The following is a 19539-nucleotide window of genomic DNA, read 5'->3' on the forward strand; positions in this document are numbered from 1 at the left end:
TTTTTTTTTTTTTTTTTTTTTTTTTTTGTAAACTGTGAGATATGCAAGATTAAACAAAGACTTTTACATGATTGTCAAAAAAAAAAAAGGCTTTTACATAAAAGAAAAGTCTTTTAAAACTACATATCGGTGGAATTTAATCCAGACGAAGAAAAATATCCAACAAGAGGTTTATTAGTATTTTTCGTAATGTTTAAAAAAACGTTAGACGGTACGTAGGCAGTAATCCAGTGCCTAAAACACGTAGTTGGGGTTTAGACGTCTTTAGGCAGTTTAGACGTTACAACATAAAATCATTATATATATATGATATTATATATAAAATTATGTAAAAATATATGTTACCGCTTGCGTTTCCCAAATTCTGTCATTATTTCAAGGTGTGGGAAACGCAAGCGCTGACTTGTGGTGTGATATTTGTGAGACCAAGACAGATCCAATTGTATGTTACTATACCTGTGAAGAATGTGGGCTCAGTCTCCATCTTGATTGTGTTCTTGGAGATGTATAATATTATGTGAAGGTAGAAGACACAGAAACCGGGTTCCAAATGTATGCCAACAATGGAGTGACTCGACCTTCTTGCAGCGTGTGTAAAAGTTCCTATAGAAGAAAAAGACTACTCTACTGGCTATATTTGTTCGATGAACTGTGCATTCACATTAGGGTAGACCTTAAAACTGATAAAATGAGCCATTTGTTATGTATCCAGATGCTGCAAGAAACACTATACACGTATGTTGTTTTAATTTTTAATTGAATGTAAAATTATATTCAAACCAAAAACCTTTAGTACAATGAATGCTTCAGTTATTTAGCAAAAAAAGACAATGAATGCATCAGTTTGTTTGAAAGAGTTCTGAAAATGATTCTAAGAGCCGAATAGCACAAATGAAAGAGTTCAGGCACATAGGTTGTTGTATATATACTAGGTAAAACCAAAGAGCTCAATGGCGAATACATATATACATACCTGGGAAAAAGCTTGGTGTCATTGAATATATGTAGTGGCTCGAGGATCGAGCAACCTGATAAGTACCTCAAGGAACAGGAACAGATGATGAAGAGCCAGAGGTCTACTCAGATAGTTACATCAATTTATCTAAGGTCAAACAAAAACCTGTGAAGCCAAAAACACTAACTGGTGAAATGTTAATCACAAAGAGAAAACAAATTTGCAATTTTGAGACTATTGTAGCTGAAGAAATGACTGCCTTAACATTCGGCTTTGTGACATATTTACATTCTTCCTATATGGTCCAATGAGAAGTTACAAGGAGAAATGTGATTAAACAAACCCAATATATATATATATATATATATATGTGTGAATTTGTGATATTGATTATGGTATGAGAAACATAGAAAGGTACGTGTATAGATACTAAGAAATTAATTAACATAGAAAGTTATAATTAGCAGTCTAATTAAGGTGTCAAGGGAAGTTCATCCTCTTGCATGGGCTCTTCTTTTCCGGACATGGTTTCTTCAACTTCATCTGTTTCGTTATCTACATAAGCCTGGGAACTCACTATCTGCCCACTCAAGTCCTTTTGTTTCAAGCTACCTGCAAATTCAATTAATATCTCACAACTCAGTTTCCGTAAACAAGAGTGCTCAAATGCTACTGACTTAGTAGAGAGGCACGAAAACAGATTAGTGAATTTCGAGAGAGACAAAAGCAAAAGTAATTGTTTTTTGTGTAGTACCCATCCAGAAGTTGGAGCCGCCTGATGTTGTATGGAGAAGAGCTTTAACGTGAAACAGAAAACGCTCTAAAGATCTCTTTGTTGCTGCAATTTTGCTGGTTATGGCTGTTTGTTTCATAACCTTAATTCCCCAAAACAGTACTCCATTGTCATATTTATTCTGTCTCTGAGAAGAAGCAAAGAAACAACAGACACAAAGAGGTGTGTGAAACTAACCTTGGCTTCAGAACATAGAGTCTGTAATGTTCTTGTAGCCTTCTGGAGATCTTTGACCTGATTCATATATCAATTGTGAAGATTTTCAGTGTACTGAGAGAGATACAGTCAAAGAAAATGCATAGAATACAACTTCTTACCAACTTGATGACGAGTTCCTTATTATCTTGAAAATGTGCTTCCAGGAAATCAAAAACTGCGTTTTTTTTTTCCAATATGAAATATCAAATTAATAAGCCAGCTAATCAGCTAATTCAACTCTTGTATGATAAGCTAAGAAGCTGGAGAAAATTTATACCTTTTAGAAACGAGTCCACATACTTCCCACCATACTTGATAACCATGCCATGGATTGTCACCTTTTTAGTTCATCTTTACATGAATCTCGCACGCAGAATGTGTTATACTCATGATAATTAGCAGCAAAAAGTGGTTACCTTTTCATGAGATCGGCACAAGTTGACTAAAGACACTACCACATTTACAGTTTTCTGAATCTTTTTCAAGTGTGCTTCAGTAGCTTCAGATTGACAGCTTTGTCGTTTCATGAGCTAACCGTCTTCACCTAATTATACATGGTAGAACACAAAAGTAATAACTTTAATTCTATATCAGAGAAGATTGTAATAAGTAAAGAACCCGACAAAACGTAGATGGATTACTGACCAGTTTGTTAAGAATTGTAATATTCTCTTCATGTTGTACCAACGAAAGTGAGGTTATTAGTCTCTAACGGGATTACTGACTCAAAAAAATACGAGATAGCTAAGAATTTGCTTACCAATGTCCTGTACCATCCTCTGAAAGTAGCTGCACATAGAGTAGGGATTCATGATCACGGGGATCATCATCTTCTCCTGTTGACTTGGATAGAGAGGCCTAATGCAAACAAATTCCAGAGACGTGATATAAATTAAGTTAAATGATACACGTTTTCCTATGAAATATGTATTTAACCATTTGCAGATTTCTATTTCAGAATGTAACAGTTAAACATGACCCACGCGGTCGTTTTATGTTTTAAAAAAACTTTCAGATTGCATCAAACTCTATGCAAAGTGGAGCCCAGAGATTTTTCCATGTACCTAAGGCAAAATAGTACAAGCAAGCTCATCAAGAAATCAGATGTGGATCCACTGGCTTCCAAGTATATTCGCAATATGGTTTGTACCATCTCACCCTGCAAGAAATCCAAAGCTATTCACATTGAGAATATTGAGCACTGCCATAAATTGTCTGACCCATTAAATTTGACACAGATGGACATACTTTGTTCTTCAGACCCTTATTCTCAGTACTATCTTCGATCCATTTATGCCTGAGAAGTTTCTCAGCAGAAGTTCCCAGTTTAGCATGTAGACTGGGTACAATACCCTGAGAATGGCCTGGACATCTCTTTTTGGTAACTTCTTCTGATACCTTGCCAAGATATTTTTGTGCAGAGGTCATCACTAACTGTAGAGTGAGAAGACATTTGAAGGCCAGATCAAAGGAGAAGGAACATGCTGCAGCAACATTTAACAATCACAACGGGAGTTAGAATAAGATATAGCATATGATAGGAAATCATCGGTAAAAACCAAGATATATACCCTTATTTAAAATATCTTCAAAGAAATAATAAACGCCAATATACAAGTACTCCTTTGTCCCAGGTGAAGGGAATCTGGGAAAGGTTGGATGTCCGAAAAGCTAGCAACTGATATTTCAGTTGGCTGGAAGGCTTCAAGAAGATTCAGCAGCAGTGATTTGTCTGTTTCAAACTCAGGGAGGATCATCATCTGTGACTCAGGAAGAAATAACACAAAAGATTGGGAATTGGAATTAGCATATGTGTATCTAAGTTAAAGGAACTAAATTCAACCAATGTACAACTAGTTAAGTTAGGAAGTAGCAACTTTGGTAACCATATGCATCACAAAAAAATGGCATCAGGATAAGATATAAATTACCTTGCTGAAACAGTACAACACTTCTTTGCACACCATTGTATAAACCAGAGATTCAGAAACCACAATATTGGATGTGTTCGGGTTTCCAGCCATAGAAAACAACTAATTTGAGAAGTTTCATCACCCTATTATCATTTAGGTCCGATTAGACCAAGCTAAATCAATATCTTTAGCTCGCAGCAGGTTGGTAATCTCCAGTTATCTTACCTTTTACTAGCAAGGAAATTGCTACATTTATATGTATCCTGAGGCTTGGAAAAAGTCCTTTTATTTGACTAAGAAGTTCAACCAATTTGAATCTTCCGACACAACCTGGAGCGGTTCCACGTTTAAAAGGATGTTGTTTACCATGAGGAACAAGATAATCCAGCTTGTTGTGAAGATCATGTAAGAGATACAAATACACAGGTAGCTATGATAGAAAATAACAAGATGGTAAGTTGCACTTTTCATCTCTAATCGAAAATAACTTTGACAGAATATGTTGGTATTTATCTTCATACCTCAGCTTTATACTCATGACTGCCTATGTCTTGGCTTGGAACCTACAAGTGAAAGCCAAAAATATACATTTAAAATTTAGTAGGTAGGCACTGCTGCCTTCGACGGCATTCCAATAATGATATTAATAAAAACTCAGCGGCTAAAATTCGACGTGAATTCATGGGACATTTATATGGAGTATCTATGATGACTTTACTACATTCAAAAGACTAGCAGATACTAATAATCAACCAGATAAAAAGGTTTGACAAGGCCGACCTTTAAAAATTTTAAGATGGAAAGGCATTGAGGAAGAAGAGGTCTGAACTTGAATCTTTGAGCTTCAAGTGCCAATGAAACTTGAGGAATCTTCACAATTAGAGATTCATCATCAGAAAAATCATTCATTGGTGTTGCTGCTGTCCTGCCATCCAAAGATGGAAGGGAAGGGGTTCCATGTAGTTGTGTTTGACTTTGACTCATCACTACTCCTGCTTTCTTGAATGCATCCATATTAGTTGGCTGGCGGAGCTTTTCATTGAATGCTTAGATTTTTTCAAGTTATTTTTCATGCTTCCCTTGTGTTGGGAACCATCATCGTCGAGCTTCCTCTTCTCATTCTTCTTCTCCGGATGTTCTACACGAGATTCAGAATAAGGGTGGAGCTCTGGTAGAGACTGAGGAGATAGTGTAATCTAATTGCTCAATAAGCTTTCCAAGAATATGTTTTCATCAAGAATAGGCATTAGACGACCAACAACATCTGAAAAATAGTATAAAACAAACAAAACACATTTACGAAGCCTGGATGGTGACAAAGTAGAATACACTAAATTTCTAAGTCTCTTCAGAAGCTTTGTTGTTACATCCTTTTCTGTAGCCTGACTAATTCAGCCAAATATTTCATCAATTTGGGAACTGAAAGCGTTAAGCTGCAATGGGAAACATAAACATGTAAAGACAATCATAGTATAACAAGGTTGCTGATAAACAAGGTCATATCACTTACGAGTTCTCGAATCCAGTTTGCAGCATAATATAAAGAGAGAGAGAGGATTTCTCTCTGCTTCTTTGTTAGAGACTGCCAACCAGCTGCAGCAAAGTACTTAAAAATTGGACAGGAAAAGTCAAACATCAGCAAACTGGGACAGTACACATATACAAATGTGGGGAAGATCTGTTGTTAATACTTTATCTTCAAGGTTCATGTTTAGAATTTAAACTTTTCTAAAATAAGCCTAACAGTGTATGCTACAATCGTGCAGAGATTGGAGTGCAGATCAAAACTTGTCAAAAATTGGAAACATAGCCATATGTTTTATGACAAAAATTTAGTCCTTCACCTTCGGAGAGGGGAGGTGCAAAAGGCATCCGAGCAGAGCATCGATCCCAGCAAGGGATCCATCATTTGTCAACCTCTCAACCTGAGTATAAACACAAAACATTCAGGTTCGTTATGACTTCTTAAAATAACCTCTCAGTTTCAAGTGAATGAAAATCTTACAGTTGATAGCAAAAGAAAAAATTTGAAGGCAGAATCTGCAGACAACAAGACCTGCAGGCAATATGTTTATTAATTCAATCAACAGTTGCTAGAGAGAAATCTTCAACAGTAACTGAAAACATGGATAATCTCAAAAGACCAACTCTGAGGATGAAGATGCCATGGGTAAAATGTTCAAACAAATTGGTGATGTACTACCATCCAAGTTCATCCAAAGATCCCCTAAAGCGATGAGATGAAAAGAAATGGAGATCAATCTATACAATGCTCAAAAGATACCCAATTAATTAAGTTGAACCATGGTCAGTATATTTATACCTTCTAGTCCACAATATGAACCCTTATCAGACATCTTTCCGTTTTCAAGATCGGCTAGAAACAGCGACTCAAATTCTCCCAGATGCTTCCCAATCCTGAAAAGCAGTATAAAAATATAGTCATGATGAAGCTTAAGATTATTGTGTAGCCTTTGAAAATTACTAAACAAGCTAGCAGAAAACTGTTACTGAATCTTCACCACTCCATAATTTCTGGTTGAAGTGACTTATGGCTAAGAATTGTAGCAAATTCATCATAGAACATAATTAATGCTAAGTTAGACTGTTTGCAAGACTCAACAGATGTCTTCAAGAGCTCCAAAATCTCCCCACAATCTGAAACCTGCTTTATGAAAAAAATAATGGACATAAGATATTTCCTTTTGGGAAATAAATATGAAAGGTACAAAGATAATTTCAATTAACTACTGAGAATTGCTGGATGTTACCTGTGATGATGGAAAGTCAGGAACACTCTTTGCATCCCCAAGTGACGACACAATCCTAAGAGTTCCAACTAAGCCCATCTTTTTGTACTTGAGGTCTGGATGACTAACCTGCCAATATAAAAAAGGACAACTAGGAATCAGCTGCCATCACCTAAGAAAGGGAGTGAGCTGCCATCACTTAAGAAACCAAATAGAAGGCGAGATAATTCATACTACCTGCTTCCTTACTATCATCATAAGTTCATTTGAAATTGAAGATCGAAAAGAATCAGCACTTGCACGAGCTGATAGTGCAAGGAGACTGAAAACCTCATAGACCTGCAATTATGTCCACTTAATAAGTTTATATACAATATATCATCATACCAAGCAGTAAAGATAAATACCCGCCTTATGCAAATTTTCAATACTAAAACCCTCTAACTAGTCCAAAATACTGATAACTCTCTAGTTTACATGTTTTTAGCATCATTTTTTGTCCATATTTTGCATTGTTCATACCCTTAACTTAGCATTTTTAGGTCATTAATTGTAGGAATTCACTTTTAGGCCATTTAGGGTGTTGCATTTTTGCATTTGCATATTTTGGATGAAAACAGGTGCTTAAAAGCCTAAAATGGGGAAAAACAATGACAAACCCGAGCATGTACCCGAAGGAGCCATCGAGCTGGAAGAACAAGTCTGAACCCCAACNTATAGAGATTCATTGTCTAGAAAATATTTGCTTGAGGCATGTAAGGCATCTGTACTGGTTAGGAACACTTAGAATTCGATTACCCCATCCTTAGAAGCTTTCGTATTTTAATTGCTTGCATTTTCATTCATCACTCGATCTCTTACCCGATCAGGTACATGATAACCTGCATCGAGTAATCCCTCGAGTTGTTCATATTTCATTTGCTTACTCGATCACCCCACCCGATCATGTACTCGAATGCTTGCATCGAGTGCTTAGGTCGTGTGGTTCTTTGTTTATATTCTTTTCTTTTATTATTTTAGGATTGTTAGATAAAACCCATAATTGCTTGGCTTGACTTGCATTGTTCTGATTGCATCCTTCCTGCTAGCATAAACAACCATTTGAATTGATAACCCTTTGTACTACAACTGCATAGGGAATTGATACTCTGGGTGAAAAAACCTGCTATCAAATACCTATACAGCACAAAACAATAAAAATATTAGAAAAATAAAACTAAATGATCAGTTATTATTGTAGGAACAAGTTCCAGAGATACCATTTATGTGGGAAGAAAAGGGAAGGATTTGCTGCACATATTTTTTCACCAGAGCCGTCATCATCTCCAAGACCGAACTGACCTCAAATTTGTTATCAGATCCCACATGTGTCACTAGAGCACCTAGAATCTGCAACCAATTCGAAATTTCGAATTAGAACAAAATGGACTAATTATGCTACAAGTGATTATACTATGACATGTTAGCATGTACTCACCTCTTGTCTTGAATAATTGTCAGCAAACCCTTCAAAAAGACGAGTATAGATATGCGAGCCCATTTCCCTTGCCTTTTCTTCTTTGCATGACAAGAGGTGTTCAGCCAAAGAAACAAATGATGCAAAATTATCCTACAATAATGAGTAAATCGGGTTAAATTTGCAAAAGAACATTCCCACATTTTGCAAGAATCAGAAACTTCTCAAAATTGTTAAGAAGATCACCTGCACAAACTCTTTATTACCACATATACATTGATCAAGCAGGGTTTCTTGTATGCATCCATCGACCACTTTCTTCTTAAATATTTTCTTGATACTCTTCCGGATGGGGTCTCCGTTCATGTACATGAGAATAAGCAGCCATACATCAATTACCTTGAAATCCCGAGGTTTCTCCAGACTATTCAGCTCCTTTATGATTTCTTGACAGAGTATCTATAAACAAAAAATATAGTGACGCTAGATAATGATAAACATGCTTAAACAACAACTGTAACGAATCCAACTTACATTCTTAAACCGAAGGCTTGATCTTAAAGCATGGAGAATAGAACCTTCTGCGTTATATGCAGGTATTTTTCCTTTAAGTTTATTCTGAGAAGGACAAGGTTGTGACATTCCGGTGAATTTCAACTGTTCTCGTATTTGGGAGATTATTCTTCTAACATTTTCAGGAGTAGGAGCAAGAAGCAAAAACCTAAGTAGATACGGCATGTGCTCTGCGTCGATTGTTCTTATACATGATATTGCTACTGTAATCGCCTTTAAGAAAGAGGGAAAAAATACATTCCATCAGTAATATGTACAAATACAGAACCTTAAACCAATGATGAAGCAAAACCTCACATGTTCTTGCAATTGATCATCTAAATTGAGGTTGGAGAAAGAATCAAGCACTGGAACTACAACATCAGAATCCTCCTGAAGCATCTTTTCCAAAGAATCAACCACAGCTTGACAGTTGTGATCCCCAATAATCTCAGGCAACGATCCAATGATTTCTTTCTTTAAATGCAAAGGACAAATCGATAGAACTTGCATCAGCTTATCGGTGAACACATCAGGATTAACAATGAAGTCAAGCCAACGGAAATGGTTGATAATATGACGAGCAACATCCTCCTCCAAAGTACATCCTGTAACAACGTCAAAGTACTCCGGAAGCTTCTCGAGTAGCATTTCCTGAATATCAAGTTGAATAGGAGATACAAGCAGGAGATTTCGAACTAAGCCACTCTCGTCTCTCTTAGTTGATGAAGAGGACGAAAGCACTCTACACGATAAATATGAACAAATCCGATTACGAATTTGGTGAATTCTCAATTTTGATTTGGGAAATATCGAGTTGGAAAATTTTGCTGACCTACGAAGATTACTCTGAGATTGAATGTACGATGAGAACCCAGCTATGAAAACGGAGCGAAGGGAAGCGACGTTATCTCTCTCGCCGGGATTAGCGGAGCAAGACGAAAAGCGAATAGTGAGATTGCGGCGGAAAGCGTGTAGATCGGAAGGAAGACACGGCGGACCGTACGGGTTCATCAGTGTGCATCCGACTTCCGCTAGAATCGCAGTCATCTTCTCCACCGCGTCGGGTTCAACTGATTCCTTTTGCGGCTGGGGGATTTTAAGAGACGAAGGAGCAGCTGAGGATGATGACGAAGGCGGAGGCGGTGGAGGCTTTTTCCCTGAGAGAAACACCATTTTCCCCGGTGATAACTACGGAGATTACTCTCGATTTCGCCTCTTGATTCTCCAATTAACAACTTTTCTGAAGAAATTTAGATTTCAAAATTTGGTAACCCTGAGGAAGCTACCGCCAAAATTTTCAGCGAAGGATGCGCCAGTGTCCACCTTCAACACACACCCTGTGGACGCAAAAGCAAGACGGCACGGTGTGTAACTAAAATACATAGTGGATTTTAGAACTATGTGTCCGTTTAGCTTAATTACACATTAACTATGCAATTTGTCGACGCAAAAGCAAAAACAGCACGATGTGTAACCAAATACACCTCTACTATATAGAATTTTAGAATTTGTCGTTTAATTTGTAATAATTACACATAAACTACACGCAATGCATCGATACAGAAAAAACAAAAGACTTCTACTATGTGTATAAAAGAGTACGAAGGCTACATAGAAGATTAGAAGGGAACTAGTCGTGATCACATTTAAACCCTGCAAGTCTTGGCAAGAGGCTCGCAGTCTTTATAGATCTCCAAGCCAGACTGATCAAGATGGTCTTCCTCAAAACAAGCACAACGTTTGCTCATTGAACCCGTTATTGCTATCTCTAAAGGTCTTTGTACCAATCTCGGCACCCCAACATCGCACCAAACCTACATAAAGAGGTTATCCTTTAGTATCTTAATGCTTTTAATTCCATCAAAGATTCACTTCTACGTTCTAAATCTAAAGTTCCCCTTTAAACCAAACCGAGAGAGAGATAACAAGAATTCATACCTCTCCACCTTCATCTTGACTCCATCGTGAGTTGCAACTCGGTTGCTTGGCTTCCTCGGTCTTCTGTTTCTCCATAAGTTGTGCACCTCTGGAGGCTTTTGCTTCAGCTCCTTTTAGATGTTTTGTTGGATTCCCTTGGCTATCGTAGTACCGCCCAACAAGCTTCCCAACAGGACTGTTGATCACAAATTATAAGCTGAGAGCCAACCCAATATGACTTATTATATAAGGAATAAGGAGAGCCAAGCATTATTCATACACCACCTTCTCAGTTATTACTACGCATCAGCTTTCTATTGTGTGAATGAAACATATAACTTACATGTAAGTCCTGGAATAGAAACCTCGCCAGTCAACAATGCTCTTCACCTGCGGACAAGAGATCTTTGTAAAGTGATATCAAACATTTAATTTAAAATAATCGGATTTATAGAATATCAAACAGTTAACAAACTATGTGTTACTGCAATACATATCTATAAAGAAATAAGCACATCTGGGACAATGGCAAGATCAAGACTGTTGTAGACATTTCCATAATTCTCATTGATAAACTATGTAAAGCTAAAAAAGCATTACCTCACTGCTAGATAACCCATGTAACGAATCTGTAAGTCCATCTCCTGCACAAGAAAAGGAATCATAGCACAAACATGAGAAGTTTAAACATTTCAGGGACTTTTTGTACAATCTTCCTCAAATAACTAACAAAGTTTGAATGACTTTGACTTCTTTATGCACGACTAACAATGTTTTATGAGGACCCAAAGAAGTGAAATGGGAGGAACACCATAGAAAATGGGCATATTCTCACTTAAGATTAGCAAGATAAGAGACTAAATCTCATTTCTAGGGGATATCAAATCAATTTCCATACGTACCAAAAGAAGCAAAGACCACAACTACTAAATTCCCAAAACGTTTGTTGGATTAAAAAGGTATGCTGATTATCTCCTAGAAAAGTTTACTAAAAACTCTTCATCACTCACTGAAGAATGCAGCAAACAATATACAAATACCTGTAAAGTTCCCAGAAACAAAAGCACGAGAAGCGTCTCTGAGCTCAAGAATTACATGGAAATACACATCACATCAGCTAGAGCATACAAGATTAACACAAACAAAACCAAATATACAAGAACATATGAGAATCTCTCCACATAATTGATCAAAACAGAACAAACCTTCCAGCAAAATGATTGTAACCTCCTCCACTACCGTAATGAGATTTTCCTTTCGTCACATCAAACACAGATCTGTGTATTCCATATGTAAAGGTACTCTTTTTACAGGTTCTTTCTTTCACATATGTGTTTAGACAGCAGTAAGGAAGAAAAGACTTACCCAAGAATCCCTAAGAGTATAGGTAACGTTACATCAGTGCCATTATACAATGCCAACTCTTCAGCAGAGAATAACCTCTTTTGAATATTGAAACAGCATCAACAAAAAAAAGCACAAACAAACCATCAAATCCAAGGCATGAGACATCATAAAAACACTGGTTCTCTATTTCAGTTGTGATTATTCTCTGACCCATACATAACAACTACACAGACAAGACCTCTTGTCTAGTTCAGTCCAGCTAAGTTCGTCTGTCTCTATTGGGAAATTTCAGAACTAGGAAGATAGAGTTGGAAGAAGAGAACTGAGTTACTTGGTTAAATTGGTGGTGTGGAGACTTGAGGGAAGAAGATCTGAAGTAGAGAGCGACGAGAACGACGGTCGTCGTTACGCCAACAAACGGAGATAACAGAAATCTCTTCGCCGGAATCATCATCGATTGGATCCGATTTGGTTTTGTGTGTGAAAATTCCAAAATCAAGTGAAATTTCTACACCACTTTTAGGATATGATGTGAGGGCTTTTTATCTAAATAAGTAAAGTTATGGGTACTAAATTGCAATAATTTTGAATAAACGGACAAGTAGAGATAAAATAACTAAGGGAAAAGAGGATTCACTGTTTCACATTTCTATCATGTGAATAGAAGAAGTTCTATTAGGGAGGTTACAAAAGATAAAGAATAAATCATTAGTAGCAATAAGCAACGCTATACAAGTATGAAACGCAGAGCCGGCCTTGAACAAAAGAAACTAACTCAAAACACATGTTTACGATTTTATGTGAATATATATTGCTTCGGTTGATATGTTATTGGAAGTTTCGTTAGCTAAAGTCATGTTTGAGGGATTGACATTTGCGACATCGACAATAACCGAAAACAATGACACCGACCAAGGCAAAACTACAACTGATCAGAAAAAAGTATTAGATCAATGCATATTAGATCCACTGTCGCTAGTTTGGAAAAAGTATCGTTGTTATTTCCAGCTATTGATAGTTTTTCTTCATAAAAATTTAAAATCAGTCGATGCATCTAAAACTAATAGGGGATCAAAGTTTTTCTCTGTTACTTTTTTTTCTTTTTTGGTCGATGTCGCTTCGCCAAACATGATCAAAGTTGATTGTAGCTATAACTTATTGAAAAGGAGGTAGTGAGATTGTATCTTTGCCTTTTATGTTACCATTTTTCTTTTTAGTTCACTACATAACAAGTTCACAAATTTATTTCCGATTCTTATCATGAAATCACAAGACGAGCTCTAATAAAAGGTAGCTTTTTATCATAAAATCTCAAGACTGGCTTTAATGAAAGGTTAAAGGTATAATACAATATTTTTTTTCTTATCTATATCCAAGACTAGCTTGCGTAATAAACTAAGGTTGTTACGAAAAATGTTTATGGAATATATGTAAAATAAAAAAATCACAATTGTTGTTATGTTAGTTCTTTGTTTAGAGATTGTCCAGAGATTCCGCTTAATAAAAAGCACAATGGACCGTAGAAACCCTATAATCCGGATGGATAAGAAACCTGCTTCCACTCAGATTTATGGTGTTATCTATTAGTTCTTCGAGAAGCATGCATACACTTCACTTCGGAGAAACAAATGTTGTTTCAAGGACTAATCCAAAAGTCCATCTTCGAAGTGTTGCCCATCGAGATAGGCGTTACAAACTCGGAGTTCAAAGCATAACGTAAAAGTCATTAAAAGCGATGAATTTGGCATTCATGTTATTAAACGTTACGATTTACTATTCAAAACAAAGAGAATAAAAACAAAGAAGAAATCTATGACAAGGCGTTCGATATCTTTTATGTAAAATCAATATTATACACATACATTGTACCTTTTTCTCATATTGATTTGAGTAAAAAACTATTTAAATTCACATTTTCTTCGTGTGTTTTCGTTCAATTTTGTTTTTGTCACATAAAATATTACAATAATACAAATATGAGAAATAATATTTATATTGCAATTCTAAATGGCACATACATTAAAAATAACAAATTAATAATCAGCTGTTTTTAATTAAGTTTCTACAATAAATACTTTTACATTTTGGCATTAATTTATGGCATTTCCTATTACTTTTTATAAAAAGTGATACCACCTATCTTTTAGGATTTTAAAGGGGCTCCACCTATCCTTTAGGATTTTAAAGGGACTGTTATTGGATTCTAATTTATAAAGAATCTTGAAGACTTCAACAAAATCATCAAAAATGAATAAGCAAAAGATTTTTAAGGATTGCTAGAATGTATTATATAGTTTTGTTGTTTAGTATTCTAAAATCTTGTAAAATGTTCCAAATAATCAATGTATTTTGTGATACTTTACATGACTTAATTTTGTAAAGAAAATGTATAAAATCATGAACTAATAACATAATAATTGAATTCATTAACAAACCTAGATTCTTTTATTTTTATTGAATAACACAAAAATTTTGTTGACTTTATAAAAGTGTGAATCCAATAACTCAAATTTGTTAAAATTTTAAATGATTTTTAACAAATCACAAACTAAAAAACTAAAATTTAACAGATTTTAACAAAATATTGATTCAATAATAACATATTCTATATAACATTTAAAGTCTTTAAAAATTTATTCAAAATCCTGAACCAATAATCCTCCTAAGTACTTCTTTATCTACTAGTTAACCAAAAGTTAATTAATGCTTTTACATCAAATTTGAAGTTTGATTTTCCATAGATTGCGGTTTATCGCAAATTCATAAACCAAACCTATCAAATAATTCTAGTGTGATACAAGTAAAATAGTTCTTTGTGGTCTTGTTTGCCAAAGAGTGGAGACTGTGGAGATGTCCATCTTGAATATGGTGAAGGGAGTCATACATTAACGTAGATTTTTGTAATGCAAATACAGTAGAACCTCTATAAATTAATACTCGGTAAATTAATAATTTCTATAAATTAATAAATTTTTCTGGTCTCAAGTTGAGACTAGTGTAATTTTGGACACTATTCGATAAAATAATAAATTAATAACTTTTTAAAAAATCTCATGTAAAAATATGGTCCTATCAATATCATAAATTAATAATCAAATAAACTAGTATATATATATATATATATATCTAAGAATATCTATTGAAATATGAATCTATTGCTGTTTGTTTGTTCTTGAATTTGCATTCTTGTTGGAGAGCATCTCTAATCTTTCTGATTGCATCAAAAACTTCTCGTGTTGTTTTCTCAAATCGCATCCAAAAATTGTAGAGAGTTCTTGACGCGATAATTGCTTCTTTACGTGTAACTGGTTCTAAAAGTATCGTCGTATCTTCTTCAACTTCATCATCACCTTGAAAAATAGTAGCAGCAATTTCTTCTAAACTTTGAATTTCTGATAAAAAAATTCTCTTCATAAATTAATATTTTATTAATTTATCGATTAATTAAAACCTTTATAAATTAATAAAATTTCATGGTCCCGACTTTATTAATTTATAGAGGTTGTGTAGAACTGTCAATTAGAGCCACTCGATAAAAAAAAACTTCATAAATAAGTTGATAGATGTAAAGATTGATCATTTGTAATAAAATAAAAGTAAATCAAATGATAATGTACAAGATAAAACAAATTATTTTTGTTCGTTGTATGTAATATAGAGAATTATAAATACAATTTTAATAGTAAAATTACACAAAACTAGAAATTAAAAGGAATACTATGTTATCATTGGAGAGACTTCTTTTATCAAAGATAAAAAACCTATGGGTTTTAAAAAAGGTTAAATGTGAAAATTTGTCAAGTGAAGTGAAGAGACAAAAAACTCATTTAGGTTATTGTTAAAAAGTGTGTGTTGCTTACTAACTCATTTTATTTTCTTTTGAATACACTATATAGTTTTTGTTTGTTTTTTTGTCTCCCTTATTGTGAATAGATTAATGTGAGACATATTAATTAAAATAAAGAAAATTTTCTAATAAAGAAATATATCAGTGGTGTCAAATTATATTTAAAAAAAAAAGACAAGAAAGAAATATGGGTTAGTTTTATTTTACATGACAAATCTCTTTTGACGAGAACATAATAATTAAATAATTGGAGGGACTAGATTTCGCCACGCTGGAACTCTCTCTAATAAAGTCCGTTGGATCTTTTATACCAACGGTGTGGATTACTACAATGTTTTAATGTTCTGATATGAGCCGTTGATTTGTTTTTGGTTATACTGCCTCTTTTTATACAACCCAAAATATATATTGGAAGATAATGGGAAGCAAGCAAGTCTCGAAAGATAGAGAGAGAGAGATGGAGAGAAATAGAGAAGCTCGAAGAGTGCCCATGGCGGCCGCCGGTAATGGCTTCTCTACTAGACGGAGACATAGAGCCGGAAGTTTCAGAGACTCTCCAGGTTTCTTTTTAATTCTCTCCCTTTTCTCGTTTCCTTCAGATCTGAGGAGAGATTATTTTTGATCTCTGATTTGGTGTTTTTTGTCATTTTTATCACAGAGGAGGATATTCCGGTGGAGTATACGGAGACAACGAGGTTAAGAGATCGAGGAACGAGTTCTAAGAAGGATCGAGATCGAGAAAGGGAGAAGGGGAGAGATCGGTTAAATAGCCGGAGTAAAAGGAGAAGACGAGAACGAGGTAATATAGACGACGACGGCGGAGAAGACGACGACGACGATACCTCCGAGGAGATTGTTAACGATGATGAAGAATACGACGACGGCGGTGAAGCGATGAAGATGATTCCACCGGCTATGACGAATCATCAGAGGAAGAGTTTTCCTCAGAGTAAAGCTTTCAGATCGTCTCCTTCTCCGACGCCATCGTCTCCTATTGTATCTTCATGGAAAGCCGCCGACGAAATGATCGGTGTGTCGATTCCTAGAAAAGCCCGGTCAGGTAGAGAGGTGGAAAAATTGCATTATCCACTTAGTGTTTTTTTTTTTCCTTTGGTTTGCTCTGATCTCATCTGTTTGTTTGAAACTCTCTTCTAATTCTGTGTTTACGGTTACAGCATGTACTAAGAGACCGCATGAGTCTTGGACTAGCGGCGGTGGAGTTTTCACTTCCGGTGAGAAAATTCACCGGCAAATATCGAGTCCGGCTTCTATGTTAGCTTCTCCATCACTACCAGCTCCTCTGTCTCCATCTTCCTCCAACGTTTTAGTCCGGAAGAAGATGGTTAGTCTCTCTCTCATATCTCTTCACTCTCTTCTTCATCTTCATCTTTGGCTTATTTTGTCTAATTAATTTTTTTTATTTTATTTAAAAGACTCCTGGACCAAAACCGAAGCCGCTTCCGCCAAAATCTCCGGTGGCGGTACAAGACGAAATCGAGATCGAGATCGCTGAGGTTTTATACGGAATGATGAGACAACCTCAAGGACCACCAGCTAAGCAAGACGCCGCCGCGAATGATTCCGGTGAGACGAGTAAACCAGCTGTAGAAGAGAAGTCGGTCTTCAACTCGCAGATTGCTACTCCATCAGCAGCAAATGCAAATTCGGCGATCGGTTAGTCATCTCGAGTTCTCTCCGATTCACAACGATCTCTTATTAGGTCTGTGATCTTTGTGCTCAGTATTTTTTTTATTATAAATGCAGCTCCTAAGAGGAAGAGGCCGCGAGTAGTTAGATACGAAGACGATACAGTTGTTTCCACAACCGTAAAGGCAGCGGAAGACGAAGTCTCTTTAAGATTTACCGGAGAGAACCTCTCCTCAACGAATCTGCAACCGTCGACGTCATTAGATTTGAGCTCCGCCGCGGAGAAGAAAGAAAATGGTATCTCCAAAGAGGGAAAAGTATCACCGGAAATGGAATCTTCGTCTGGGATAAGATCTGATGTGACTAAAGCGTAAGATTCTTCCCCCCTTTGTCTCTGTAATTATCTCTTAAACCTAATTCTGATTTTTTTTTATTTTATTTTATTATTATCTTAGGAGTTTGCCTACACCGGAAATGGAGAAGATTGAGATAAATCTGATGGTGCATGTCTAATTCTTTTTCTTGAAATATTATTTTTTTAAATATTATTTTTATTATTTGTTTTTTTTAATAATAATTTGGTCACCTGTACCAGACGCCATCGGAAAAGAGATCGTCACCGGCGAGAGATGGTGGTATTGAATGTGTGGTGGTGACAGAACCTAAAGTCACGATTATAGAATCGGTTAGTGGTCCCTGTTTTCTTTCTTTTTTTTTTTTTTTTTTTTTTTTNACAATGGAAGATATATCCATTCATGATTGACCTTTTTCTCCCCTTTTTTAATATTCCATATGTTTTGATATTTTATGTATATTATTGTTATTATATAAATATATGCAGGAAACAAAGCCTCTCTTAGAAGATGTGAGCAAAGATCTGAGTTTGAAGTCTGAAGAAGGTAGAGATCAAAGATCTGAAGCAGAAGATGAACTTCAAAAATCTGATAGAAACTGTCAACTTAAGCTCGATCTTGAGAAACCTGACCCAGAAAACAAGCAATCTGGTTCTGATAGACCAGGTAAAGTCTTTTTTTTTTTTTTTCCAGAGTTGTTATTGTGCTACTTTCTGCAATTTTTGTTGATTTGGATCTCTTCTTTTCTACAGCTGAAGCTATTAATTTGTCTCTGCATATGTCAATACCAAGCTGGTCTGGAGGGATTCCTACAATGGGGTATGCTTGGCTAATATTAGCAATAAATTTAGTAATCCTTTTCTTTTTGCCACTTTTTTTTTATTGTTCGTTTGAGTTAATGAGATGTTTGTATTTTGTTATTATGATCAGATACCTGGGGGGACCTACACATGGTGTTATGCCGACAGATACCAACTCTTTATTACCGTCCACAACCATGCAGGTGGTTATAATTTCTTTCATTGCTATGTTCACTTGAATTTTTTTTTACCTTTGTTCTGTTTCTGACTCTGTTTTTTGTGCAGCCTCCGCATTTGTTATTTAACCAACCAAGGCCAAAGAGATGTGCAACTCACTGTTATATCGCTAGGAATATCCATTATCACCAGCAATTCACGAAAATAAATCCCTTCTGGCCTGCAACAGCAGGATCGGTACCGTTGTACGGGTCAAATGCCTGCAATCTTAGTCTCATGCCTTCTGGTGAGCTACAAGGGAGTGTTCTGAGCAGAAGTCCAAACACTGTACCCGAGCAGAACTCTCTTGCTGCAACTAACAGCTCAGATACAGCCCAACGGAAGCAAATCTTACTCCAGCAAGCTCTGCCTGCAGGAGCCAGTAACAACATCATGGTAAGTTTATTGTATTTTCTTCTAGCGTCAATTTTTTCATATCTTTCTGTTGGAGTTCTGGGATTTGACTGGTCTTCTCTTTGCTTTTGTATCATTTACAGCATGGCCCGGCATTTATTTTCCCATTGGGCCAACAGCCTCCTGCAGCCGCTGCGATAGCTGCCGCTTCTGTCAGGCCTCCTTACACCAACAACGCCGTTGTTTCATCTGGTGCAATGGCTGCTTCAGCATCCGTGAATGGTCCTCCGTCAGCAGCACCAGCAGCTGCTACAGCAATGAGCTTCAGCTACCCAAATATGCCCACCAATGAAACTCAGTACGTGGCTATCTTGCAGAATAATGGGTATCCATTTCCAGTCCCGACACATGTTGGCCCACCACCTGCTTATAGAGGAG

The 19539-nt window shown here is 36.1% G+C and overlaps 2 protein-coding genes and 1 pseudogene across 2 annotated transcripts in view; 1 reads left to right on the plus strand and 2 right to left on the minus strand.

The window, feature by feature from the left end:
* LOC104718880 lies at positions 1336 to 9966 on the minus strand (annotated as a pseudogene).
* Positions 10088 to 12381, minus strand: LOC104718879 (membrane-associated progesterone-binding protein 4). The gene is made up of 8 exons (XM_010436700.1): positions 12216 to 12381; positions 11903 to 11979; positions 11743 to 11814; positions 11578 to 11615; positions 11138 to 11181; positions 10881 to 10927; positions 10559 to 10733; positions 10088 to 10434 (listed from the first exon to the last, which is right to left on the minus strand). Exons 1-8 carry the CDS (start codon positions 12336 to 12338, stop codon positions 10267 to 10269), a joined length of 744 nt encoding a protein of 247 aa, XP_010435002.1. The 5' UTR covers positions 12339 to 12381; the 3' UTR covers positions 10088 to 10266.
* The window catches only part of LOC104718878 (protein TIME FOR COFFEE-like), a gene marked incomplete in the record, with an annotated part of 10425 nt that continues 7044 nt past the window's right edge, over positions 16159 to 19539 (plus strand). The window contains 12 exon segments of the mRNA XM_010436699.2: positions 16159 to 16291; positions 16390 to 16791; positions 16907 to 17073; positions 17165 to 17405; positions 17496 to 17748; positions 17834 to 17879; positions 17974 to 18063; positions 18220 to 18397; positions 18484 to 18550; positions 18662 to 18734; positions 18817 to 19143; positions 19245 to 19539. Coding sequence (XP_010435001.1) covers positions 16189 to 16291; positions 16390 to 16791; positions 16907 to 17073; positions 17165 to 17405; positions 17496 to 17748; positions 17834 to 17879; positions 17974 to 18063; positions 18220 to 18397; positions 18484 to 18550; positions 18662 to 18734; positions 18817 to 19143; positions 19245 to 19539 — 2242 coding nt within the window.

The sequence above is a fragment of the Camelina sativa genome, chromosome 10, assembly GCF_000633955.1.
Source record: "Camelina sativa cultivar DH55 chromosome 10, Cs, whole genome shotgun sequence".
Lineage (NCBI taxonomy): Eukaryota > Viridiplantae > Streptophyta > Magnoliopsida > Brassicales > Brassicaceae > Camelina > Camelina sativa.